Here is a 23,537-nt window from a genome sequence, read left to right as displayed (position 1 = left end):
TTTAATTGTACCAGACTCCTCCACTTACTCTCTGGCAGTGCATTCCATGCATGCACCACTTTGTGTGAAAAAGATCCTCCCTGAGATCCCTTTTTAAATCTTTCCTCACTCACCTTAAACCTATGCCCCCTAGTCCTGGACTCCCCTCCTGGGTAAAAGACTGTTGCTATTTACCCTATCCAAGCCCATCGTGATTTTATAAACTTCTATAAGGTCATCCCTCAGTCTCCCACACTCCAGGGAAAGTAGCCCTAGTCTATTCAGCTTCTCCCTATAGTTCAAACTCTCCAACCTTGGCACCAGCCTTGTAAATCTTTTCCAAACCCTTTCAAGTTTTGATAGATTCATTATTTGTTTGTTCCCTTGTTATTATAATTGGTGGAGATAAATTGACCAGAAGAGAGATTAACTTTAAGTTGAATTTATTTTTCCATCTGAATGTTCAAATTGTAACTTTTTATTTTATCAAAATTGTTGTGATTGCTTTATTCTGATTTGCCCAGTATTCCCATTTTAATGTTATTATTATATACGTAAACATTATTTAATTGCTAACCTTAGTATCACCTTAAATGTCTCTACTAAATTAATCACCAATCATTTGAATTCAAGTGAATACACAAGTTTATTTGTCCTGAACTCTCAAGCTGCGGTACAATTTTAGTGCAATTAATCTAGATTAACAGCAGCAAGACAGAATTACCCCTTTGAATTTAACTTGTTAATCTACTGATTGTTAACATAAATTTGGCTTTTATTAACATCTGTGATGTGGCATTACACATCTTTAGTTCCATGCCAACATATTACAAAATCAGGGGAGAGAGAAACAGAATTAACATTTCAAGTCTAGTATGAACTTCTTCAGAATTCTGAATGTTAACTCTGTTTCTCTTTCCACAGATGCTGCCAAACCTGCTGAGTTTGTCCAGCATACTCCTTGTTTGTTTCAGATTTCCAGCATCTGCAGTAGTTTGCCTTTACTTCAAAATTATAAAAACATTACAGTGCAGAAGGAGGCCATTTGGGCCATCATGTCTGCACTGACTCTTCAAATGAACATAATGATTGTGAGCTATTCATTCTCCTGCCTTTTCCCCATACTCCAAGTGTTTCTATTCAAATAAGCACCCTTTCAAATGGCTCCATTTATTCTACTTCCACCCATACTTCCAGGTAATGTATTCCAAAACTTAACTATTTAGTGCGTGAAAATTTTTTTTTTTTATCCCACATCACATTTACTACTTTTGCAAATCACTTTTAAAAGTCACCAAGATGTGCAGGTCAGGTGAATTGGCCATGCTAAATTGCCTATAGTGTTAAGTGCATTAGTCAGAGGGAAATGGGTCTGGGTGGGTTACTCTTCGGAAGTTCGGTGTGGACTTGTTGGGCCGAAGGGCCTGTTTCCACACTGTAGGGAATCTGTAGGGAATCTAATCTAAACCAATGACATGTGTGTGATCCTTTTTATGAGTAGATACAGTCTCCCCTCATCTATTCTATTCTGACCTTACCATAATTTTCCAACTATTAGTGGGTCTGTCATGTTTTGAGTGGCTTCCTGGGACATTTCAGAGTCAACAATAATGGTTTTGGGGTTATAATTCTTTACAATGACTAGTTATGGATGACAGGTATCTTTACTTGAAGGACTGTAGTGAATTGGATAGGTTTTAACAATCAGATAGCTTCATGAAAACTTTTTTTAAAACTGGATTCTCAAGTTCTTGAGGGTTTGAACATTTGATCCCTGGATTATTAGCCCAGAAACATATTCATTGTAATACCCTTCACCTAAATATTAATATTCTGTTTTGATTTTGTGTCAGGACAATTTACTCACTTCAAGGAGCAGAAAATTGACATTGCGGAGAGTGGAATATCCCACATCCTCTTCCTTTCTAAAACAGGAATCGTTTTTCAGAGTGAAGTTAAATCGAAGGAAACAGCAGCTAAAGTAAAAGATTTCTCCATCATGAAACCACAGTAAGAGTTACATTATCCTAGTAACTTGTATGTTTTCAAACTTGTATGTTTCCTTTTTTTTGTATTCTTGTTGCGTTCTGCACCATTATAATATAAATTGTGTTGCTGAAATGTTAGGGCATAGTGAAGTAATGGCAGAATTCACTCTAAAGACCACTAACAAGTACAGTACTTAGGGACACATTGTCAAAGTTTAATGTTTCATCCAAACAATCAGTGAGGCACTCCTTCAGTATTGCACTGTAGTTCTAACCTTGATTATATGCTCAAGTCTGTGGAATAGAATTTAAATCTATGACCTTTACTCAATCATTCCAAATCAAGGCTGGTTCACTGACTCATATGGATGTGTTTAACAGCTATTTTGTTTAAACTTTGTGCTTGGTCACCTTCCTGTTTAGAGAGATTAGGATAAGCAAAGTTCTGCTAGTGTGCAGTATTGTAAAGTCTAATCTTCACAATTTTTATTTTAAACAATATATCAGAGCCTATCAAGTAATGAAACAGGTTATATTTCTAATAAAGATCTAGATATGGTGTATTGACAATTATCTTTTATTTCTTTCCAGAGTGCTTAAGAGTTTGAGTAATACCCACATCATTCAGGTGGCTTGTGGAAACAATCACTCACTGGCACTGTCTAAAAGTAAGATTTAATCTTAAACATACTTGTAGTGACTTAATCAGAAGCCAAAAAGATGAAGAAGATGTAACAGTAAACAATAATCCTTCTGTGAACCAGGTCTGATTTTAGATCTATATGTAACATGATTATTATGTTCATTGGTTAATTCTGTGATCAAATTTCCATTGAATGCAGCAAAGATCAAGCCTGTCAGGGTGCCTGACATAAAAAAAAATTACTATTCTTGAGTTCATTAGCTGCTGTTTTAGTGTGTTGGTGGGTTGTGGGCTACTATGATGCCAAGAGATCTGAGTAGATGCCTGACTAGTCAGACCTTTTGGCATCATGGTATACCACATACCCACCAACACACTAAAACAGCAGCTAATGAACTTTGAAAGACCCTATACTGACAACAAGCAAAACTAATGTCATTTATAAATTACCTTGCAAGAACTATAACAAACACTACATTGGACAAACAGGCAGAAAACTAGTCAGCAGGATACCTGGCCATCAACTAGCCACAAAAAGACATGGCAAAAGTGAGGACTGCAGATGCTGGAAATCAGAGTCTAGATTAAAGTGGTGCTGGAAAAGCACAGCAGGTCAGGTAGCATCCGAGGAGCAGGAAAATCGATGTTTCGGGCAAAAGCCCTTCATCAGGAATGAAGGCAGGGAGCCTCCGGGGTGGAGGCTAGCCACAAAAAGACATGACCAACTCTCACTAGTATCCTTACATACGGATGAAGAAGGACATCACTTCGACTGGGATAACACATCCATCCTAGAACAAGCCAACCAGAGACACACACGAGAATTCGTAAAAGCATGGCATTCCAACCGGAACTCTATCAAAAAACACATTGACCTGGATCCCATTTACCACCACTTGAGAAAAAGAACAGGAAATGACATCACTGCAGGAAATGGTGTCATCACAAGAAATAACATCACCAACCCAAGGAAACCCTAAACACATAGATAGAAAATGGGCCATGCCACCAGTGCTTCATCTGGAGGCTCATTGATGATGTCACCTAGTATGGTGACGAAACATCTGAAAATGAACTTTCCAGCTCAGCAAGCAAACCTACATCTAGAACCTCAACCTAAGCTACAAATCTTCTCAAAACTCGCTAATATATTAATTGGCTAAATCTTTTTACCCCAATTAGATACGTCAGCTATGGCTCTGTTGGGAGCACTCTAGCTTCTCAGCTAGAAAATTGTAGTTTAAGAGTAATATAGGACTTTAATGCCAAAGGAAATAAACTGAAAAACCTTACACAGAATGCTACATTGTCAGACCTACTGTTGCTCAGATGAGGTGTTAAAGGAAGGACTTGTTTACCCTCGTTGGGGTTTTAAAGGATCCTATAACATTAGTTTGAAGAAGACAATCAGGGGTTTCAAGACTAGGGGGCAGATTTTTAAGCTGAGGGGAGACAGATTTTTGAAAAAAGACACGAGGGGCAAATGTTCTATAGAGTGGCCCGTGTGGAATAAACATCCTGAGGAAATGGTGGGTGTGGACACAGTTACAACATTTAAAAGACATTTGGATAAATTGAATAGGAAAGGTTTGGAGGGATATGGGTCAGGAGCAAACAAATGGAACTAGTTTAGTTTGGGATTATATTTGGCATGGTCTAGTTGAACCAAAGGGTCTGTTTCTGTGCTGTGTGACTCTCCGAGCAGATGTGATGTCCCTGGTTTCATTCCCAATATTTATTCCTCAAACAAAATCACGAAAAGAAATTGGATTTTCTGCTCATTTGCTGTTTTCTGGACTTTTCTGTGTCCAAGTTGGTTGCTGTGCTTCTTAGATTACAACAGTTCAAAACTACTTAATTGTTTGTAAAGCACCTTCAAACATCCTGTAGTCATGAGACGTGCAATGCAAGTACATACTTTTGTTTTTCTGAGCATATTGCCTAAAACTATCCAGTATTCAATTCTTGGTACCTTTTTAAATTGAGAAAGTTGAACGGCTGTTCTTTCCATTTTTAGAAGACAATAGACAATAGATGTGGGAATAGCCAATTCGGCCCTTCGAGCCAGCACCACCATTCATTATGATCAGGGCTGATCATCCACAATCAGTAGCCTGTTCCTGCCTTATCCACATAACCCTTGATTCCACTGTCTCTAAGAGCTCTATCCATCTCTTTCTTGAAAGTATCCAGAGACTTGGCCTCCACTGCCTTCTGGGCCAGAGCATTGCTGTCAAGTCCAGCACTTAAAACCTATCCTTAATTGCCCTAATCTAGCAGTTTGAGTTGAATTGCCCTTTCGGTCTCATCAGGGGCTTTTATCAGTCAGTTTTTTTCTCGTGATTGAATTCAAATTCTCAAAGTACTATGTTGGCAAGTAAAACGTTTTAGTTGGCAAGTTAGCCTATTTGTTGAGGTCCTGTTATGACACAGTCCAATAGGTTCATATCTTGATCACATTTCTTGTTAACTGATGCCTGGTGTTCAAGCTTGATCTCACTTATCCCAGACAATATCACCTCTATATCCCTAAAGTTTGCAATACCCATGCTCCAGAATAACTGCATAAATGCAAGCCTGTACATGATCACACAAATGATTAAATGGCTGATTTTTTTTTCTTCTTTAAAGTGGGTTGCTGCAATAATATCTTGTGGCCACATTTACTGGATGAGACGTTTGCCATCTAAGTGATCTATGTTAAACATACTTGCATGTTATAATGAGGGACAAGCATATTACTTTATTGTCAATATTACTTAAAACAAATAGTAAGGAACACGGTCATTAGTCTGTCTGTTGCGTCTTGCCTTTATGGCAAGCCCTAAGTCTCTCACACACAATTCTCAAGCCAGGTTCTAGAGATAAGTAGTTGAAGTGTTGTCCCATTGCCTTCCCTGTATCTTCTGCTGTGACACAGCCAAGGATGAAGAGTCCTATCTACTCTTTACTAAACGGTACCACTATTAAATAGCCCTGCATCACCTCTCTCCCTGGGCTTCAGCCCAGTTTTTAGAACTGGTATCCTGGTCTCCACTTGCCATTACTGTCTGTGCAGGGTGTTCAAACTCATCCCTTTTGGCTGAAAGATGAGGAGAGAGTCTGAGAGGTCTACAGCACAGAAAAAGGCCCTTCGGCCCATTGAGTCTGCGTTGGTTGAAAATAAGCTCCTTGGCAACACAGGTGTAAGTGTAAATACTTCTACCATCCTTACAGGTAGTGAGTTCCAGATTCTTTTCACCATGTGAGTGAAAACTAAAATCCTCATATCCCTCTAAGGCATGACCCTTACCATAAATCTGTACCCCCTGGTCTTTTATTGCTCCACCAAAGGGAGAAGTCTCTTTCTGTCTCCCCTATTTGTGTGCCCCTCATAATTTCATACATTTCACACCTGCTCCTTTTCACTCTCTGTTGCTCCAAGGAATACAGCCCCAGTCTATCCAGTTTCTCCTTATAACTCGAATTCTCCAGCCCTGGCAAAATCTTTGTAAATCTCCTCTGCGCCCTCTCCATCGCAATCTCACCTTTCTATAATGTAGATTCTAGAACTGTATGCAGGACTTTAGTTGTAGCCAAATCTATGTTTTTTACAGTTCCAACATAACCTTCCTACTTTTAAACTCAAAACGTGGCTAATAAATGCAAGTACCCTTTATATCGCTTTAATCATGTAAATACTATCACTCACTAGTGGTCATTACAGCTGGATATGAGTAGGCAGGTGTCAATCCCATTTTTAGAGACAATATTCTCATCTCCATTTACTGGGATGATCAGGGATGGTGCTCAAAGCTTTCACCTCCTGTTTCAAAGGTGGTATAACTCTACTCAGTGGAACTGTGTATATTCAGGTATTTTGACTGCAGCAGAAATAGACTGCTAACTGTTTATAACTAACTGTTTTAAAACTCTGAGCCTTCTCAATACATAAGAGAAATTGGCCTACTGTAGATTTTTCACTTTCTCAGTTTTCTTGTTGAAGTTAAACATGATGATTTTAAACTTGGTACACTAAGTGGAACCAGAGGTAATTTAATATTTTTTTCTTATTTGTTTTCGGTTAAAAGATGGCCAACTCTTTGCCTGGGGACAGAACACTTATGGCCAACTTGGTCATGGTACAAAAGATGTCTCCCAGCACAGTCCTCAGAGTGTCATATCCCTCACTGGGATGCCAGTGGCACAGATCGCTGCAGGAGGAGATCACAGCTTCACCCTGTCTCTCTCTGGGACGGTGTTTGGATGGGGGAGAAATAATCACGGACAGCTGGGACTCAAGGACACAGAGGGTAAGAAACTTTACAGAAACTATTGCCCTTCCTTTCCTTTCCATTGTTGCCATTTCAAAACAATACCATGCATCCATCCAAAATCAGGGAATTATTTAACGAGATCTCAGATTTGCAATCAGTGGCGTTACAACTCCAGAAGCTCGATGGTAGAGGATAAGAACCAGAGCTAAATCATGACGCTTTTGGAAATTTTCGTTTGTAGAGGTACGTATTAAAAATGCACACCTCCAAAATCCCAAACACATGCCATTTCGTTGAGTTCTGAGGAAGGGTGACTCAACCCGAAAAGTAAACTCCGATTATCTCTTCAGATGCTGCCAGACCTGCTGAGCTTTTCCAGCAATTTCTGTTATTGTTTCTGATTTGCAGCATGTGCAGTTCTTTTGGTTTTTACCATTTCATGATATTCCTCTGTGTAGGAGCATATGTCAATCCCTGGGTAATACCCAATACCTGAATACAATTAAATGGTAACTTGATGTACAATTAGCAAGTGGTGAAGATGGTTTGCCATCGCCCTTGAAGAAAGCCAGAAACAATGATCTAAAGTTCTGAAGGATAATCAAATCAGACTCAAACCATTAACTCTGTTTGTCTCTTGACAGATACTGTCAGACGTGCTGAGTTCCTCCAGCATTTTCGGCTTCTGTTTCATTGAATTATAGAATCCCTACAGTGTGGAAACAGACCCTTCGGCCCAACAGGTCCACACCAATCCTCCAAAGAGTAACCCACCCAGACCTATTCCCCTACCCTGTTGTCCTACATTTACTCCTGACTAATGCACCTAACCTACACATCACTGAATACTAGGGGCAATTTAGCATGGCCAATTCACCTAAACGGCACATCTTTGGATTATGGGAAGAAACCGTGCACCTGGAGGAAACCCACGCAGACATGGGGAGAATGTGCAAACTCCACACAGACAGTCACCCGAAGCTGGAATTGAACCCACATCTCTGGTACTGTGAGGCAGCAGTGCTAAGCACTGAACCACCATGTCACCCTGTTTTTATATCCATAGTACTTTGCTTTTATATTATGTATAATGATCTAGAGATCTCGTTGCAGGGTCTTCCCCTTTCCTAACCTTAGCTTTATTCTGGTGCCAGCAAAAAGAGATCTCTGGTGGCTGGTAACAATGGGATCAACTTAAGTAGCCAATCACATTGAAGAATTCTCACAGACATCAATGCAGGAAGTAGTGACCGGTTTTCTTGTTCAATTTTTATAATTGTAAAAATGGTAAAGTATTGATTTATACTAGAAGATAAGCAAATTTAAAATAGTATTTTGAAATGCTAGTCATTAAGTTTGGTGTAAAACTGAGAAATGTGGCATTCCCCAAATATAATTAGTTTTTCACGACCAGTCAGTTTGTACATAAGACCATAAGATATAGGAGCAAAATTAGTCAAAACGTGTGGTGCTAGAAAAGCATAGCCGGTCAGGCAGCATCTGAGGAGAAGGTGAGTCGACATTTTGAGCATAAGCTCATCATCAGGAATGTAATGCCTTTTCCAGCACCACACTCTTTGACTCTAATCTCCAGCATCAGCAGTCCTCACTTTCTCCATGGGAGCAGAATTAGGTCATTCGGCCCATTGAGACTGCTGCACCATTCAATCATGGCTGATAAGTAATTCTGGCTTGCTAAAAATACATTTAAGCTTCATTCAACAAGTTATAATATTCTCAAAGATTCTAATGGCGGTGCAAAGAGTTTGAGAAGTGAAAGACAACGTCTAATTTATTTTTACTTATTCACGAGATGTGAATGTCACTGGCTAGGCTGACGTGTATTGCCTATCTGTAAATACCCTTGAGAAGGAGGTGATGAGCTATCCTCTTAAACAGCTACAATCCACCAGATATAGAACCAACATAAAGAGGGAATGATCGTAGCACAACTGAGATAATATATGGTTGAAATAAATCTTGGGATTATAAGGTGAAATTGTAATTTATTGATATCATTTAACAAGAAACCAATAGAACCCTGGACTTCTTGCTTATAAGAAAGCTGAATAACCAACCAGGAGTGGGACACTCCAACTGAGAGATGCAAAACATTATCAATCTCTGATTGAGATCCAATAAAGGAGATTAGTTAAAGCACCAAATATACTGATGCTCTGAAGTCTGAGGCTTTGCAGGAAAATGTTTAGAATGTAATGGGGATAAGGACGGGGGAGATGTAGAGTAATAGGATTAATAATAGATGACGGTGACCATGTAGTAAAGGTGTCAAAGTCATGTGGTTAATATTGAGAACTGGAAAAGAATAAAAGCTGCAACCCTGCATGAAGCTAATGTGTTTACGGGTCAAGTTGTAAAATAAGAGCTCTTGAAGAAAGTTCCATGGACTTGGATAGCATTCCGTTGTGATACTAAAGGTAGCTAGAGTCCAACCACACATTAATAGGCACATGGAGTGGATTCCATCCAACTCCTGATTTGTTCCTATCATATGGTGGACAGGCTTTGAGGAGTCAAAGGTGTGAGTTACTTGCCTCAGGATTTCGCCTCTGACTTGCTCTTGTAGCCAAAGTATATGCCTGGTCCTGGGCAGTTTCTAGTCAGTAGTAACCTCCAGGATGTTGATAACTGGGGATGATATCATGCAGGTTATTGGGATAGATGGTACTGTGGAGTTAAGAATACAATAGATCGGCCATGATCTGATTGAATGGTGGAACAGGTTTGAAGGGCTGAATTATCTAATTCTGTGGCTAATTCATATGTTTGGATTCTGCAATGCAAATGCCATTGAACGTCAAGAGGCGATGTATAGATTCAATGTGCTGAAATATCACTCCCCAGCATAAGGTTCAAGGTTATATCTTGGGCTAAGAATGGGGTTTGCACCAAAAGACAGGCTTAATCTTCTTTAAATGCAGAGTGCAAGTACCAACCCAGATGTAATGTGAGAAGTGTTCAAACTTCAATCTAGAGTTCTCTGTAGAAGCATCTAATCTAGTTATGCAGCTGGTTTTGTTAAAGAGATTCTTCAGTCTTTTAAACTTTTCTTGGAGAATGTTGACTGGTTGATTGATCTATTACATCTGCATATATGATCCTGAACTCTGTAGGAGTGGTCCTTTTTAATTGCTCTGATACTGTCACACTGCTCATCTCAGACACCTTACATTCCAGTCAAGGAAATCCAACACAAATTTCAAACTTCCATTTTCCTGCTGAGTTTTCCTGAGCCTTTTGTTCTGTCAGTTCACTACAGAAATCTGAAATCAGCTAGCTCACCAATTGTCTTACCCTTTCCTGTTGATCCATTTTCTTAGTTTTAAAGTTACATGCAAACCATCTGTTTGTCTTCCCTGTGATTCCATTTTTAAATTGCTGACTGAAGTTACCAAATATCACAGGGAAGTTACCAAATACCAAATTTTACAATAGAATGAGTAATTTCTTTGTATCATTCTTAAACACAAGCAGACTGCCTGAGGGTTCACAGGATTTTAGAACAGAAGTTTGGAACAATGTTAACGTGTACAGTTTGTGCAATAGCACAGTAAGAATTATTTTATTGTGACTCATTTAATAATTCTTTTTTTAACCTACACAGTTAATCCATTCCAACACCTTCTCTTCAAAATAGCTTGGGCATTTGTTGTTACTTTGCTACTGGAGTAAGAAAGTGAGCTAATTGCTGTTTCGCCCCTTCTCGTAGACAGACTTGAACCCAACCATGTGACGCTGTTGAAGGGTAAGAGGACCATCTATATCGCCTGTGGAGAAGAACACACTGCTGTCCTGACAAAGGTTTGTTAAGGAAGAAACTGAAATTAAAATCTTCATGGTGCTTCTGAGTGATATTGGAAGTTCTTTCATCTTTAATGAAGCCTCACTTTGAAGAAACAGACCAATGACAAAAGAGCTAATGATGGAAATTGGAAAGTGGCAGAGCTGCTACTCTTTCAAGATTCAAATGTATGCAGCATGCGTTAAACCCTGCTCTGGGAAAGAGCACAATAGACAGTGTAGCCTTTTAGTTGTTAGCAAAAGTGACAGAACTTCAACCTGCTGTCTCAGGTTGAATAAATACAAATTATTCATTTATGAGTATAGACAATTAAGATGTGTTTTCTGACTGCACAGTTTTCCTATTGTAGAAGTAACATGTTGACTATTTGCAGAGAATCTGTTTATGCAAAATAGAATCAGTTAAAGTTACAAGTTTATATTACTAGATACCACCATGATGTGTGATAACTGATAAAGCATCAGAGTTAATGAAACTAAAAGGGCACTGGACTGTTGGGTGTATAAATTCCCTGAAGAACACATTGTCCTGTGTGGATTAGGAAATCCACCTTTCCGATCTGTCAAGAAGAATCTTGTTGAGTAAATGATAAAGTTTATTATGCGATGACAACTATTTGCAGGCTGCATGACTATGCCCTACATTACCACAGACACTGTTAGAAGCATACTATCCACGGATCTGTCTCCCACAAACTCCTTTTTTGCTCTGACCAAGTCCCCATGGCATCGTCAATGGATGGTTCTTACTGCACTCAACTAAGTATTGACCGTTTCAAGACCATATACAACATAAACTACTGACTCTTCAATACTTTTGTGGTGACGTTTCTGAAGGGGCGGATGGTAATGTATCTAAGTTTGCTGATAACTCAAAGCTTGGTGGAAAGGTAAGCAGAACAGTTTAAGTAGATGGACAACAAGTTGCAGAAATGGAAATGTGCAACAGTTTTTGAAAGGTGTGAAATTCTTAAATGTTGATGTTTCAATAAGACTTGGATGCAATAGTGAAAAAAACACAAAACATTTAGCATACAGGTAAAGCAAGCGATTAGGAGGGAAAATAGCAAGTTGGTCTTTATCACGAGACTATTGGAGAAAAGAAATAGAGAAGTTGTACGGGGCATTGGTGAGTTCAGATCTGAAATGCTATGTGCAGTTTGGATCTCCATATTTAAGGGAAAATGTAGCTGCATTGGGAACATTACAGCAAAAGTTGACTAAGTCTCTGGGCTGAAGGGGTGGTCTGATGAGAGGCTGAGTGAATTTGGCCTATATTTGCATGAGTGTTGATGAATGAGGGACAATCTCATTAACATACAAGATTCCGAAGTTCTGAAGAAGAGTCACCACATTCTCAACTCTGTTTGTGTCTCCACAGATACTGCTGAGTTTCTCCAGCACTTTCTGAATTGATTTCAGATTCTGAAGCAGTTTGATAAGCTAGATGCCGAGAAATCATTTGCAGTCCTCAAGGGATTGTCATGATAAGGGTTGCTCATTTAGGACTGAGATGAAGAGAAATTGTTTCTCAAAAGGTTGTGAATCTCTGGACTTCACAATCCCAGAGCATTTTGATGCTCCATCATTCATTCATTCAAATAGAATTGAGACTGAAATAGAATTGAGTCTTTTGTCTTGCAGGGAGTCAGTGGATATGAGGAAGAGGCAGGAAAGGGGAGTTGGATCAGTCATGATTGTACTGAATCATGGAACAGGCTCAATGAACAATTCAGTATGTGCTCCAGGTTCTTTTTTTTTTGTGTCCTTATTTTACAAATAGTCATTCATCTGTGCCTTCTCTAGGTTGGACTTGTTTACACCTTTGGAGCTGGGAGTTATGGACAACTTGGACACAACTCCACAAAGGATGAGATTAAACCTCATCTGATTGGTTACCTGTTTGGAAGTAAAGTATCTCAGATAGCATGTGGAAGGTGAGTTTGTAAAGCACCAATACATTGAAATGCAGATAAAGGTACTCCACTTTAATGTTTCCCTGTTCAGCACTGTTTGTCTTTAATATCATTAAATTACCGGGGCCGGAAATCTTGTGAAGTATCATGATGGTCATATTGACTTTGTTTGTTGTAGTAAGGTGTAGTCTAGTGAGCCTAGTTGGCATCATTTTGGACCAAGCTCTCCCTCTCTCAGACTTGAGGCTGCTGCCCATACTGCACTTTGCCCAAGATCCACACCCACCATACTCCAGAATGGCCATTCAGTCTATCCCATTGCTCAACTACAGCCCAACAGCATCCTTCCCAACCCCACCAAGACCTCCACCAGCTCCAGGATCTATTTGGACAAAGTTGCCCTACATAGCCTGCAGGATGCTAGTCATGACCAAATGCAGCATCCTCCTATACTGCCCCACCTCCATACCCTGGAGCAAGGTAGCAAAGACACCTCACCCAGTGGACCACAATAGCAGAAGAGGAGAGCTGCTGAATTCCATTGGACCAATGCTGCCATCACTCTGCAAGCCCTAGCCCAAATAAAAGCCCAGCAGCTCCAGCTGCCACCCCGAAAATGGGGCAGGGGAGGAGAAGCCACTGAGTCAGCTGCAACTACTACCTCACCAGCCAAGAGGTTTGGGAGAAAGGCCACACCCCTACACCTAACCAAGAGGAGCAATAATAGCTGAGTGCATGGTATAAACGTGAGAACTGACAGTGATGAGGGGACTTTCAGCTAGCTCAAAGAAATGGCTTCTGAGAGCAAGCTAACTGTGGGCTTTGAGAGTGTGATGGCACTAGCGACTTATGGCTTAGAATGCTGGGTGGAGTCCCGGGCTTGATCCATGATGGAACCCCAAGCCTCATTTATTATTAAAACGTCTGCCAAGGTCTGAAGAAAGTCCAAATACTCTCTTCTCCTGAGCCAATAGGAATCAGCACAATCCTAGTAGAAAATGGAATGGCTCCACATAGAAGTGTACCTTCCCCAACAATCAGCAAGAAGAGAATTTCCTTTTGCTTTCTGTCCCAAATCCTAATTCAAAGTTCAACACCAAAATTGTTCGAGGCAAAGTCCTTTCAGTGTGAGTTAACAGAAGTATGTATGTTTACACAGTTATCACACACTTGTTTTTGTTCCATCGTGTGGCAAAATCTACTCTTTTGGTCGTGGAGAGGAAGGGCAATTGGGAAACAAAGAGACCAGAGATCAGTTGGTGCCTCTTTCCATTAACATAACGGACATATTTGCCTATAATGGATATGAAGATGGTAAGCAATGTAAAATGATATACCTATAACTTGCTCCCATAGTCAGGCTATGCCAATGCAGCTGCAATACTGGCATCTATGTAGAAAACTGGTATATACGGCTGTGCCCAAAAAACGGAAAAAGCCAATCCCACCGATTACTATCCCATTAGTCTATTATTCATTATCAGCAAAGTGGTGGGACATATGAATTAGGAATAGCTGGAGGCCATTTGGTCCCTCCAGCTTGCTCTGTCATTAAGACCACTGAGGAGCTAATACAGGTGTATCTCAATCAAGATGTCCTTCACGCTTCAAAACTCCAATGGATACAAGCCCAGTCTGGTGGGACTCTTGTGGTGCAGTGATAGTATCTCTACCTCTGAGCAAGGAGGCCTGGGTTCAAGTCCCACCTGCTCCAGAGGTATGTAACAACATCTCTGAACAGGTTGATTAGAAAATCCCTACAAGCCCAGACCATCCAACTTTCCTCAAGTCTGGTCACTTGTATTCAGTTTGGGTTCTATCAGAGCCATTCAGTCGTGGCCTCCATATAGCCTTGATTCAAACATGGACTGAAGAGGTGAGAGTGATTTGCCCTTGGCATCAAGTCTGCATTTGACTGAGTCTGGCATTAAGGCGCTCTGTTAAAATCTGGAGTCAATGGAAATCTGGCGCAAACTCTCCACAGGTTTAAATCATACCTACAACAAAGGAAAATAGTGATGCCTGTGGGAGACCCTTAATCTTGAGCATCTCTGAAGGAGTTCCCTGGGGTAGTTTTTTTTAAAAGATCAATGTTAAGAGGAGGTGGAACAGGTAACATTTGAACCCATGCATCATGGCTCCGAGGTAGAAACATTACCACTACGCCCTTCAGTTCATCTGGGGGAGTTTTCTCTACCCAAACCTGTTCAGAGATGTTATGTGCCTCTGGAGCAAGTGAGACATGAACCTGGGCCTAATGACTCAGAGGTAGGGGCACTACCACAACATTGCTTAGTTCCTCAGTGTAGTGTTCTAGGCCCAACCCCCAACTTCAGCTACTTCATGAACAGCCACTCCTCCAACATTAGATGAAGAGTGGAAATGATCACTGATGGTTAGGCACCATTCATGACTTTTCAGCCAGTAAAGCATTTTCAGGCACTTTCCATTACAAATCTGGGCAACTGAGTTTGGAATGGAAAGATAGGACATGAAAGGCTCATGGATGTAAACGATGAACTTAGTACAGAAGGAAGAACAGGTCAATATGTTTTTTGAGTAATACAGCGGCCCACTCAATCTGTAATTGTATAATTTGACAGGACACGGAGCAAAACTAGCTGTGAAAAGAATTTTTGCAGGAGGCCACCAAAGCTTTGCAGAGTGCTGTGATGAAATGGTAAGGAGATAAATGTACTTGAAGTCGCTTGATGGTGTTGGTTGCAATAAGGAGATACTGGTGGTGCAAGACCACAGATTTGGGAATGGGCATTTGATTGGGCTCAGAAACATTTCAGATAATCATTGGGTAACACAGAAAAAATGAGCTTTTCTCTTTTAATTCTATTAATTAATTAGCTAATGACTTAATTAACCTAATGGGTATCATTGAAAGTAGGTGGAATCTAGGTGTGAAGGGAAGAAAATTACCTGGCTCTGGAGAAGGGACATTGGATTAGTTTGTACACTGTCCTCACTGGATTTGTGGTGTTTGGTGGGAGGGTATGTAAAATCCATCCAGCCCCCTTAATAATCCAACAAGATCCTCGTACAGTTTTGCTAGCTCTGCCTGCTAGTGAATCAATGAATAAGGCCCTAATCCAGTCAGCACTGGGACTCAACTGGCAGTGGGGGAGGCCCACACCAAGTGCCCGGTGTGGCAGGTTTCTTTACATGGGCTTGTGGAAGGCAGGTGGGGACCCTCCTTAAAGGAAAGCCACTTATCCCTTCAAAAAGTGTTATCCCCCCTGACAGTTTACCCTTCCTTCCTCACACACTCCAACCTCACCCCTCACTGCTTCTAACAGAGCCAGCCAGCTTGCACCCAGTGAGATCCCAAAATATAAGGTCACGATTCAGTGAAGCTCAACTCCTCATCCAAGTGCAGTACCAGCAGTGGCCACCACTCCCAGTGAAGTGCAGATGGTAATGGCGATCTGGTGACAGTGACCCCCCTCATTGCCCCAGTTTTGTTCAGCTATGGGGCAAGGGCAATGCTACCCTGTAAAATGGTTGCTACTGGAGAGAATTGATGTTTCCAGTCCATGTTCCTTGCGTTCAGATGAACATGCAGCCCTCTTGGGTTTTGTTTTTCTCTCCAGGATTTGTTGCCCTGTGTCAATCAATCTTTCAATATTTTGAGGAGAACCGTGACAGTAGACCATTTACTGGAGCAAGAATTGGACAAAAACACAAGAAAGTAAGTGTCTTAGTGCAAAATCCAGCTAATCATCATTTATTTCGATATAACTCCCTTTTATTTTAATCTCTTTTGTGCAAGCACCTGAAGACACACTGTTGGATGTTGCAGTTACTGTCCAATTTATCAGCTGAAATGCTTTGGGCAGATTCACTGCCAGCAATCCTTCATGTTAGTATTTGTCTAAGTTATTGACATCAAGTGAGGAAGGATACCGACACAAATTAGAGTCATAGAGATGTACAGCACGGAAACAGACCCTTCGGTCCAACTCATCCATGCCAACAAGATATCCCAACCTAATCTAGTCCCACCTGCCAGCACCCGGCCCATATCCCTCCAAACCCTTCCTATTCGTATACCCATCCAGATGCCTCTTAAATGCTGTAATTGTATTAGCCTCTACCACTTCCTCTGGCAGCTCATTCCATACACGTACCACCCTCTGCGTGAAAAAGTTGCCCCTTGGTCCCTTTTATATCCTTGCCCTCTCACCCTAAACCTATGCCCTCTAATTCTGGACACCCCACCCCAGTGAAAATACCTTGTCTATTTATCCTCTCCATGCCCCTCATGATTTTATAAACCTCTATTCTTTGGCAAAAGACAGGTTTAGTCTTGATGAACAGTGTAGGTTTATTGAGGAGAAAGTGAGGTCTGCAGATGCTGGAGATCAGAGCTGAAAATGTGTTGCTGGAACAGCGCAGCAGGTCAGGCAGCATTCAGGGAACAGGAGAATCGACGTTTCGGGCATTCCTGAAGAAGGCAGAGTTTATCTGGTTAACCTTCCCTTGTAACTTTCTTATACAGTAGAACAAGTCTAAATTTTACCAGATTGTTTATGTCAGACTTAATAGCACATTTTAAATGGCTTACAGTTAATTTAAAACAACTTGAGAAAATAAGTTCCAATCACTGGTGACACGTGTACATTCAGAACAAAAACAGTAGCAGGTCATAGACCATATGATTTTTCAAGTCAGCTTCATCACTCTAACATTGTGACTGGTCCTGAACCTCAGCTCTGCTTATCTGCCTGATGCCCTTCTTATTAAATGTTCTTATATTGCAAGATTCTATTGATCTCAGCCTTGAGTGTACTCAATGACCTGAACATTCATAACCATCTAGAGTGGAACAGAAACCTCGACCAGTGGTGAGCATGTAACTACTGTCAATTGTTGTGAGAAACAATCTGGTTTGCCAAAGCCTTTTAGGGAAGGAAAACAGCTATCCTTACCCAGTCTGGTCTACATGTGACTCCAGACCCACAGTGGTTGACCTTAATTGCCCTCTGCTGAAAAATGTGTTGCTGAAGAAGGGTTTATTATGCCCGAAATGTTGATTCTCCTGCTCCTTGGATGCTGCCTGACCTGCTGCGCTTTTCCAGCAACACATTTTTCAGCTCTGATCTCCAGCATCTGCAGCCCTCATTTTCTCTTAATTGCCCTCTAGGTAGTTCAGGGATGGACAGGGCCAGTGATGCTCACATCCCATGAATGAATTTTAAAAAAAAGTCTGAGATAATATTTTACCAATTGGATGCATATTTTAGTGAACTATTTGCAAGACGTGACACATTTGAATGCATCTTCTAAATATAATTTAGTTTGAAAATGCCTATAATATGATTGATAGTATAGAATTCAACTTGGGTATTTCTGTCTCCTCTAGTAATGGGGGTCAAGCAAAACCTGTTGTTCACAGGATTCAGCTACACAGTTACTGAGAATTTGAATTAACTATACGTTAGTAGAAGCAGCTAACATTTACAAAAATGGCATGGGTTAAATTTGTCTGAATTTCATTTACAGGGGAATTGTTCGGGCATTTTCTTCATCTCAAACTCTGTGTGGAAGTTTCCTTGATGTCAAGTAAGCAAATGTTTGATTGCTGAACAATTAACATCAAAATATCACAGTTAGACTTGCTGCACATCTTATCTGAGTTTGTCATCTTGTTCTACAAGCCTAGGGAATAACAAATTTTTAACTTGGATCACATGCTTATTTTCTGGTGTTTATTTTACCTAATTTACTCCAAGGAAATGCATACAACTAAACAAGTTAGAGAAAGGAAAGAGTTTTGCGAAAATATCGCTTGATGATTTGCAGGACCACCTCTCTCTTGAAACCATCCTTTTCTGTATTATGTAGTATGTTCAAGCTTTGATCAGTCATGAGCCTGAATCTACCTCATCTGCCTACTCTGAACCTTGTCTTAACTCCACAAACAATTTGAGTTTGGGAATTCATGGCCACCGATTTCCTGTATTGAAACACTGCCACACTTTCAGTTGTTCTTCCAGTAAAAATCTGGATAAGCATTGTTTCAATATTTCAGGTGGTGCAGCATAAGGGCAGCACGGCGGCACAGTGGTTAGCACTGCTGCCTCACAGCGCCAGAGACCCGGGTTCAATTCCCGCCTCAGGCGACTGACTGTGTGGAGTTTGCACGTTCTCCCCGTGTCTGCGTGGGTTTCCTCCGGGTGCTCTGGTTTCCTCCCACAGTCCAAAGATGTGCAGGGTCAGGTGAATTGGCCATACTAAATTGCCCGTAGTCTTAGGTAAGGGGTAAATGTAGGGGTATGGGTGAGTTTCGCTTCGGCGGGTCAGTGTGGACTTGTTGGGCCGAAGGGCCTGTTTCCACACTGTAATGTAATCAAAAAAAAAATCAAAATTATCTGCAATGCATTGGACACAGACACCAGTTCAAAGGGGATCATTGCTCTGCTGTTTTGCTATAATGCACTTTCATTAGATGTGTGACTTCAGAATTTTTGAGAATCATATTGCTGCTATACTTTGAATGAAAGGAAACGATTTGCAATTGTATAGTTTCCCTTGCTTCAGAACATCCTGAAAGGCGTCAGAGTCTATAAAACACTGCTAAATTGTTCTCACTGTTGTTGTAATGTCGAACGTGCAGCAGTCAGTTTGTGCACAGTGGGATTCCACAAATGGCAGAGAGATAACAATCAAGTCATCTGATACTTTAGATGTTGTTGACGGATAAATACTGATCCTTCCTGCTCCATTTTGGAAAGGTTCCTTGAATCTTTTCATAGCTGGTTTAGAAGGGAAACAGTTTAATGTCTCATCTGCAAGGAAACATCTCTGACAGTATAGTGATGTCAGCCCAGATTAAGCACTCGATCTTGAAATGGGATTTGGACCCACTGTGATCAATTGCCATACAGCAACCAGTCAATTAATAGTTTTAATGCACTGATATTATCCCCACTGCAATGCTAGCATGCAAATAACATGCAAGTTGTGATGTGTTTCCCCCATTTGCATGGTATCATAACTTTTTTTTTGACCATTTGGAGTGTATTGTATACCCACCCCTATTTCAAATACACTTTTGGACTGACAGAAGAAAGGGGTCAACATAATTGGATCTACTTCAATTCACTAATTTCAATATTCGGTATGAACCATTTGCTTCTGCCAGTTGCTTTCCTGCAGTCCTACAATGAACACATATTCTGCTAGGTAACACTGTTGTCAGCTGAATTAGAAAACAGAAGATGCATGAATCACACAGCAGGCCATCAAAAGACAAAGAAAGTTTCAAGTGTACATTGGGAGTGTGGTGCTGGAAAAGCAGTCAGTCAGGAGGAGGAGAATCAAAGTTTTGGGCAATTTTTGAATCATTCCTGACAAAGTGCTCTTGCCCGAAACATCGATTTCTCCTGCTCCTCGGATGCCGCCTGACCTGCTGTACCTTTCCAGCACCACACTCTCAACTCTGATCTCCAGTATCTGCAGTCCTCACTTTCTCCCCCTTCAAGTGTACATGTCCGACCCTCCATTGGAACTGATAGTTTTATTCCCATTATATTAGATCTGGATTTCTCAACAAGTTTCCATGACTGTAGGATGAAAGATATAAAACATTTCTTCTATTTTTTTCTTATTGCTGTTTTTCATTTTATTGCTTTACAAACTGATCGGTTCCAGTTGTATCATTCCAAAGGTGTCTCAAGATCCACTTTTTTCTTTATTAGCTTGTTCCATGGGCCAAAACACTATTATAAGACAAAGAGTCTTCACTTCACAGGGGCACAACATAATCAAAAGCTAATAGAATGCTGGCATTTATATCTAGAAGGCTGGAGTACAAGGATGCAGAAGTTATGCTGCAATAAAACAAAATTCTAGTTAGGACCACCCTTGGAGTACAGTGAGCAGATCAGAGTATCACATGTTAGGAAGGATATATTAGCCTTGGAAGGAGTACAGCCATTTATAAAAATGATATCTGGACATCAGGGGTTAAGTTATGAGGAGTGATTACACAAGTTAGACCTGTTTTCTCTAGAATTTGGAAGGTTAAGGGCAATCTGATCAATATGTTCAAGATATTAATGGGAAAAGACAGGGTAGATAGAAAGAAACTATTTCCACTGGTTGGGGATTCTAGAACTAGGGGGCATAATCTGAGGATGAGGGTCAGACTGTTCAGGAGAGATGATAGAAAGCATTTCTATACACAAAGGGTGGTAGATATTTGGAACTCTTCCACAAATGACAGTCATTAGTTTTAAAATATGAGACGGATAAATGTTTGTTAAGCAAAGATATTAAGGGATATGGGACAAAGGCCTGAATGGAGCAGGCCACAGATCAGCCATGATCTCATTGAATGCTGGAACAGTCTTGAGGGGCTGAATGGCCTACTCATGTTCCTATGTTCCTACTGTCTTCTCTAAATGATCACAAAAAAAAACTCAAAGGGAATGTTGGTAAGAAAAGCCCTCATCTTCAGATCCTTCCTACATGTCAGGAGTCTTGCTCTTCAACACATTGCTCTCAAGGGGAAGACGCTGTTGTCCTTTGTGAAGATGGTCAGAAGAGAGATTTTTGTGCTTTTTGTCAAGCTTCACCTCAGCAGCTCTGTGATGCAGGACTTTATTTTTGCTCTGAAGGCTATTCCCAGAGATCCACACTGAGACAAACATCAACTGTGCCTGAAGGAACATCAACTGTGCTATTTGATCTGGAAATATTAAAAGATGTTTCGAGGAATAGATTGTTTCCTTACACTGTCCTACAGTGACATAGCTGAGATTTGAGACTATACTCTAATCACTGGCCGACACTGGCTCTGGTCCATAACCAGCAAACACCCTTAAACTCGAGAACTCTGCATTCCTCCAGTGCTGCCTCTTGTATATCTGTGACCTCCTTTTCCCATAATATTGATTGCCAGGTTTTCAGCCATTCAGGCCCTTGGTTCACTCCTGAATCTCCTCAGTCTCTTTATCTTTCCTCTATTAAATCATTCCTTAAACCAACCTGTTTGATCAAGTTTTTGATCAACAATAATGTTGTCTTCTCTAACTTGGTGTGAAATGTATGTCTAATGATGCACATCTGAAGCTGCTTGGAACGTTTTGTTGCATTATAGATGCTATATAAATGTTGTTGAGCTGGCACTGGCTACACAAAGTCAATTTCACTGATTGAAGATGAGTACAAGGATGAATGAGGGTAAATGATGATGGGGTTTAGATCCAAAACACACCACCATTCCATGGAATTCATGGGATGTTGGGTGGGAGGGCTGTAAGAATTTTACCTATCTCTTTATTGGATCATTGCACATGTGGTGAAGGTGACAGTTCAGCCAGCTGAGACTGTTTGAGCTCCAGCACATGGTGCCACCCGCTGTTTTGGTTGACTGTAAACATTGTGTTAACTCAAGAAATTGTACTTCAAATCAAACTGCAGTAAATTTGAAGAAACTAATTCAATATTAGATTGATTACTGACGTATCATGGAAACATTCTTTATATCTTTCAAATCAGCAAAGATGGCCATTTCAAAACAAATGGGGAAACATCTGGTCTGAATCTGTCTGCAGTATATCTGGGCTTTGTGATGTTAGCAAAAAACTCCTCAGTTTTGCAGCAGGTAATGTTTTTGTTTTTTCCAAAATGTATAATCGATTTTAATTTTTTTTTTGTTTAAAAAGTATTTCAGCTTGAATCTTACAGAATTTGTAAAGATTTTCACCTTCTCAACAGCATGTTCCACTCAATAGGACTATAATTGTCTTAATATTTACAAAATGCATTCCACGTCAGCTACAACTTGACAGTGAAAGCATCTTAAATTGCAAATTACAGGTTCAAATGTCGAAAAGATTCCTCTACAAAACTGTGGCACTCCCTGATATGTCTCAAAACAAATTCACCCTGATAGTGTTTAGTTTCACACATTGTGAAATACTAGAGTGTCCTTTTATAAATCTTTTCACATTCATGGCTATTTATGTGATTCTGTGTTGTTTACACTCATTCACTGGTCATTTTCACTATTTGATGTTTCATGCCCATCCACCTTTTTCTCTCTTGTGCAATAAACTCACATTCTACTGTTAAAGGTCATCTTGTAGCATCATGTGAATGTGTTTTAGTGACTCACTGCCATGTTAAATATCTAAAAATTAGAATTAAGCATACAATTGATCAAGTGGGGTTTGATTCTGGGATCTGACTTGTCCAGTAATACTAGCAGCAAGGATCATAACAAACAGACAGAAGGTGAAAACGGTCTTTAGTAGTTTGGCAAATAGATTAATTACAGTGTGGAAACAGGCCCTTCGGCCCAACAAGTCCACACCGACCCTTCGAAGAGCAACCCACCCAGACCCATTCGCCTATATTTATTCCTTCACCTAACACTATGGGCAATTTAGAATGGCCAATTCACCTAACCTGCACATTTTTGGACCGTGGGAGGAAACCAGAGCACCTGGAGGAAACCCATGCAGACACTGGGATAATGCGCAAACTCCACATAGACAGTTGCCTGAGGCGGGAATTGAACCCGGGTCTCTGGCGCTGTGAGGCAGCAGTGCTAACTACTGTGCCACTGTGCCGCCCACCAAATAGAATTAAGGAGAATTCAAAGAGTTTTTACAAATACATTAAGGACAAAAGGGTAACTAGGGAGAGAATAGGGCCCCTCAATAGGGCCGCCTAGGAACCCTCCAACCACAAGGGATGAACTCGGATTTCACCAGTTTCCTCATTTCCCCTCCCCCCACCCTGTCTCAGTCAAATCCATCGAATCTTCTTCCCGACCTCTCCGCCCCCACCCCAGTCTGACCTATCACCCTCACCTTGACCTCTTTCCACCAATCGCATTTCCGATGCCCCTCCCCTAAGTCCCTCCTCCCTAACTTTTATCTTAGCCTGCTGGGCACACTTTCCTCATTCC

General features: G+C 40.7%; 1 protein-coding gene across 14 annotated transcripts in view; it reads left to right on the top strand.

Moving 5' to 3' along the window:
- Nucleotides 1-23,537, top strand: part of LOC122539483 (probable E3 ubiquitin-protein ligase HERC3) — a 47,269-nt gene that overhangs the window by 1,271 nt on the left and 22,461 nt on the right. For all 14 annotated transcript variants that reach the window (XM_043674368.1, XM_043674364.1, XM_043674365.1 and 11 more), the window contains exons 2-11: nucleotides 1,833-1,989; nucleotides 2,559-2,635; nucleotides 6,681-6,902; nucleotides 10,597-10,688; nucleotides 12,495-12,625; nucleotides 13,764-13,918; nucleotides 15,208-15,284; nucleotides 16,207-16,304; nucleotides 18,119-18,178; nucleotides 22,121-22,226. In XM_043674368.1, coding sequence (XP_043530303.1) covers nucleotides 1,833-1,989; nucleotides 2,559-2,635; nucleotides 6,681-6,902; nucleotides 10,597-10,688; nucleotides 12,495-12,625; nucleotides 13,764-13,918; nucleotides 15,208-15,284; nucleotides 16,207-16,304; nucleotides 18,119-18,178; nucleotides 22,121-22,226 — 1,175 coding nt within the window. The remainder of the gene's footprint in view (nucleotides 1-1,832; nucleotides 1,990-2,558; nucleotides 2,636-6,680; nucleotides 6,903-10,596; nucleotides 10,689-12,494; nucleotides 12,626-13,763; nucleotides 13,919-15,207; nucleotides 15,285-16,206; nucleotides 16,305-18,118; nucleotides 18,179-22,120; nucleotides 22,227-23,537) is intronic.

The sequence above is a fragment of the Chiloscyllium plagiosum genome, chromosome 32 (assembly GCF_004010195.1).
Source record: "Chiloscyllium plagiosum isolate BGI_BamShark_2017 chromosome 32, ASM401019v2, whole genome shotgun sequence".
NCBI classification, from domain to species: Eukaryota; Metazoa; Chordata; class Chondrichthyes; order Orectolobiformes; family Hemiscylliidae; genus Chiloscyllium; species Chiloscyllium plagiosum.
This window is presented reverse-complemented; position numbering and strand designations above follow the sequence as displayed.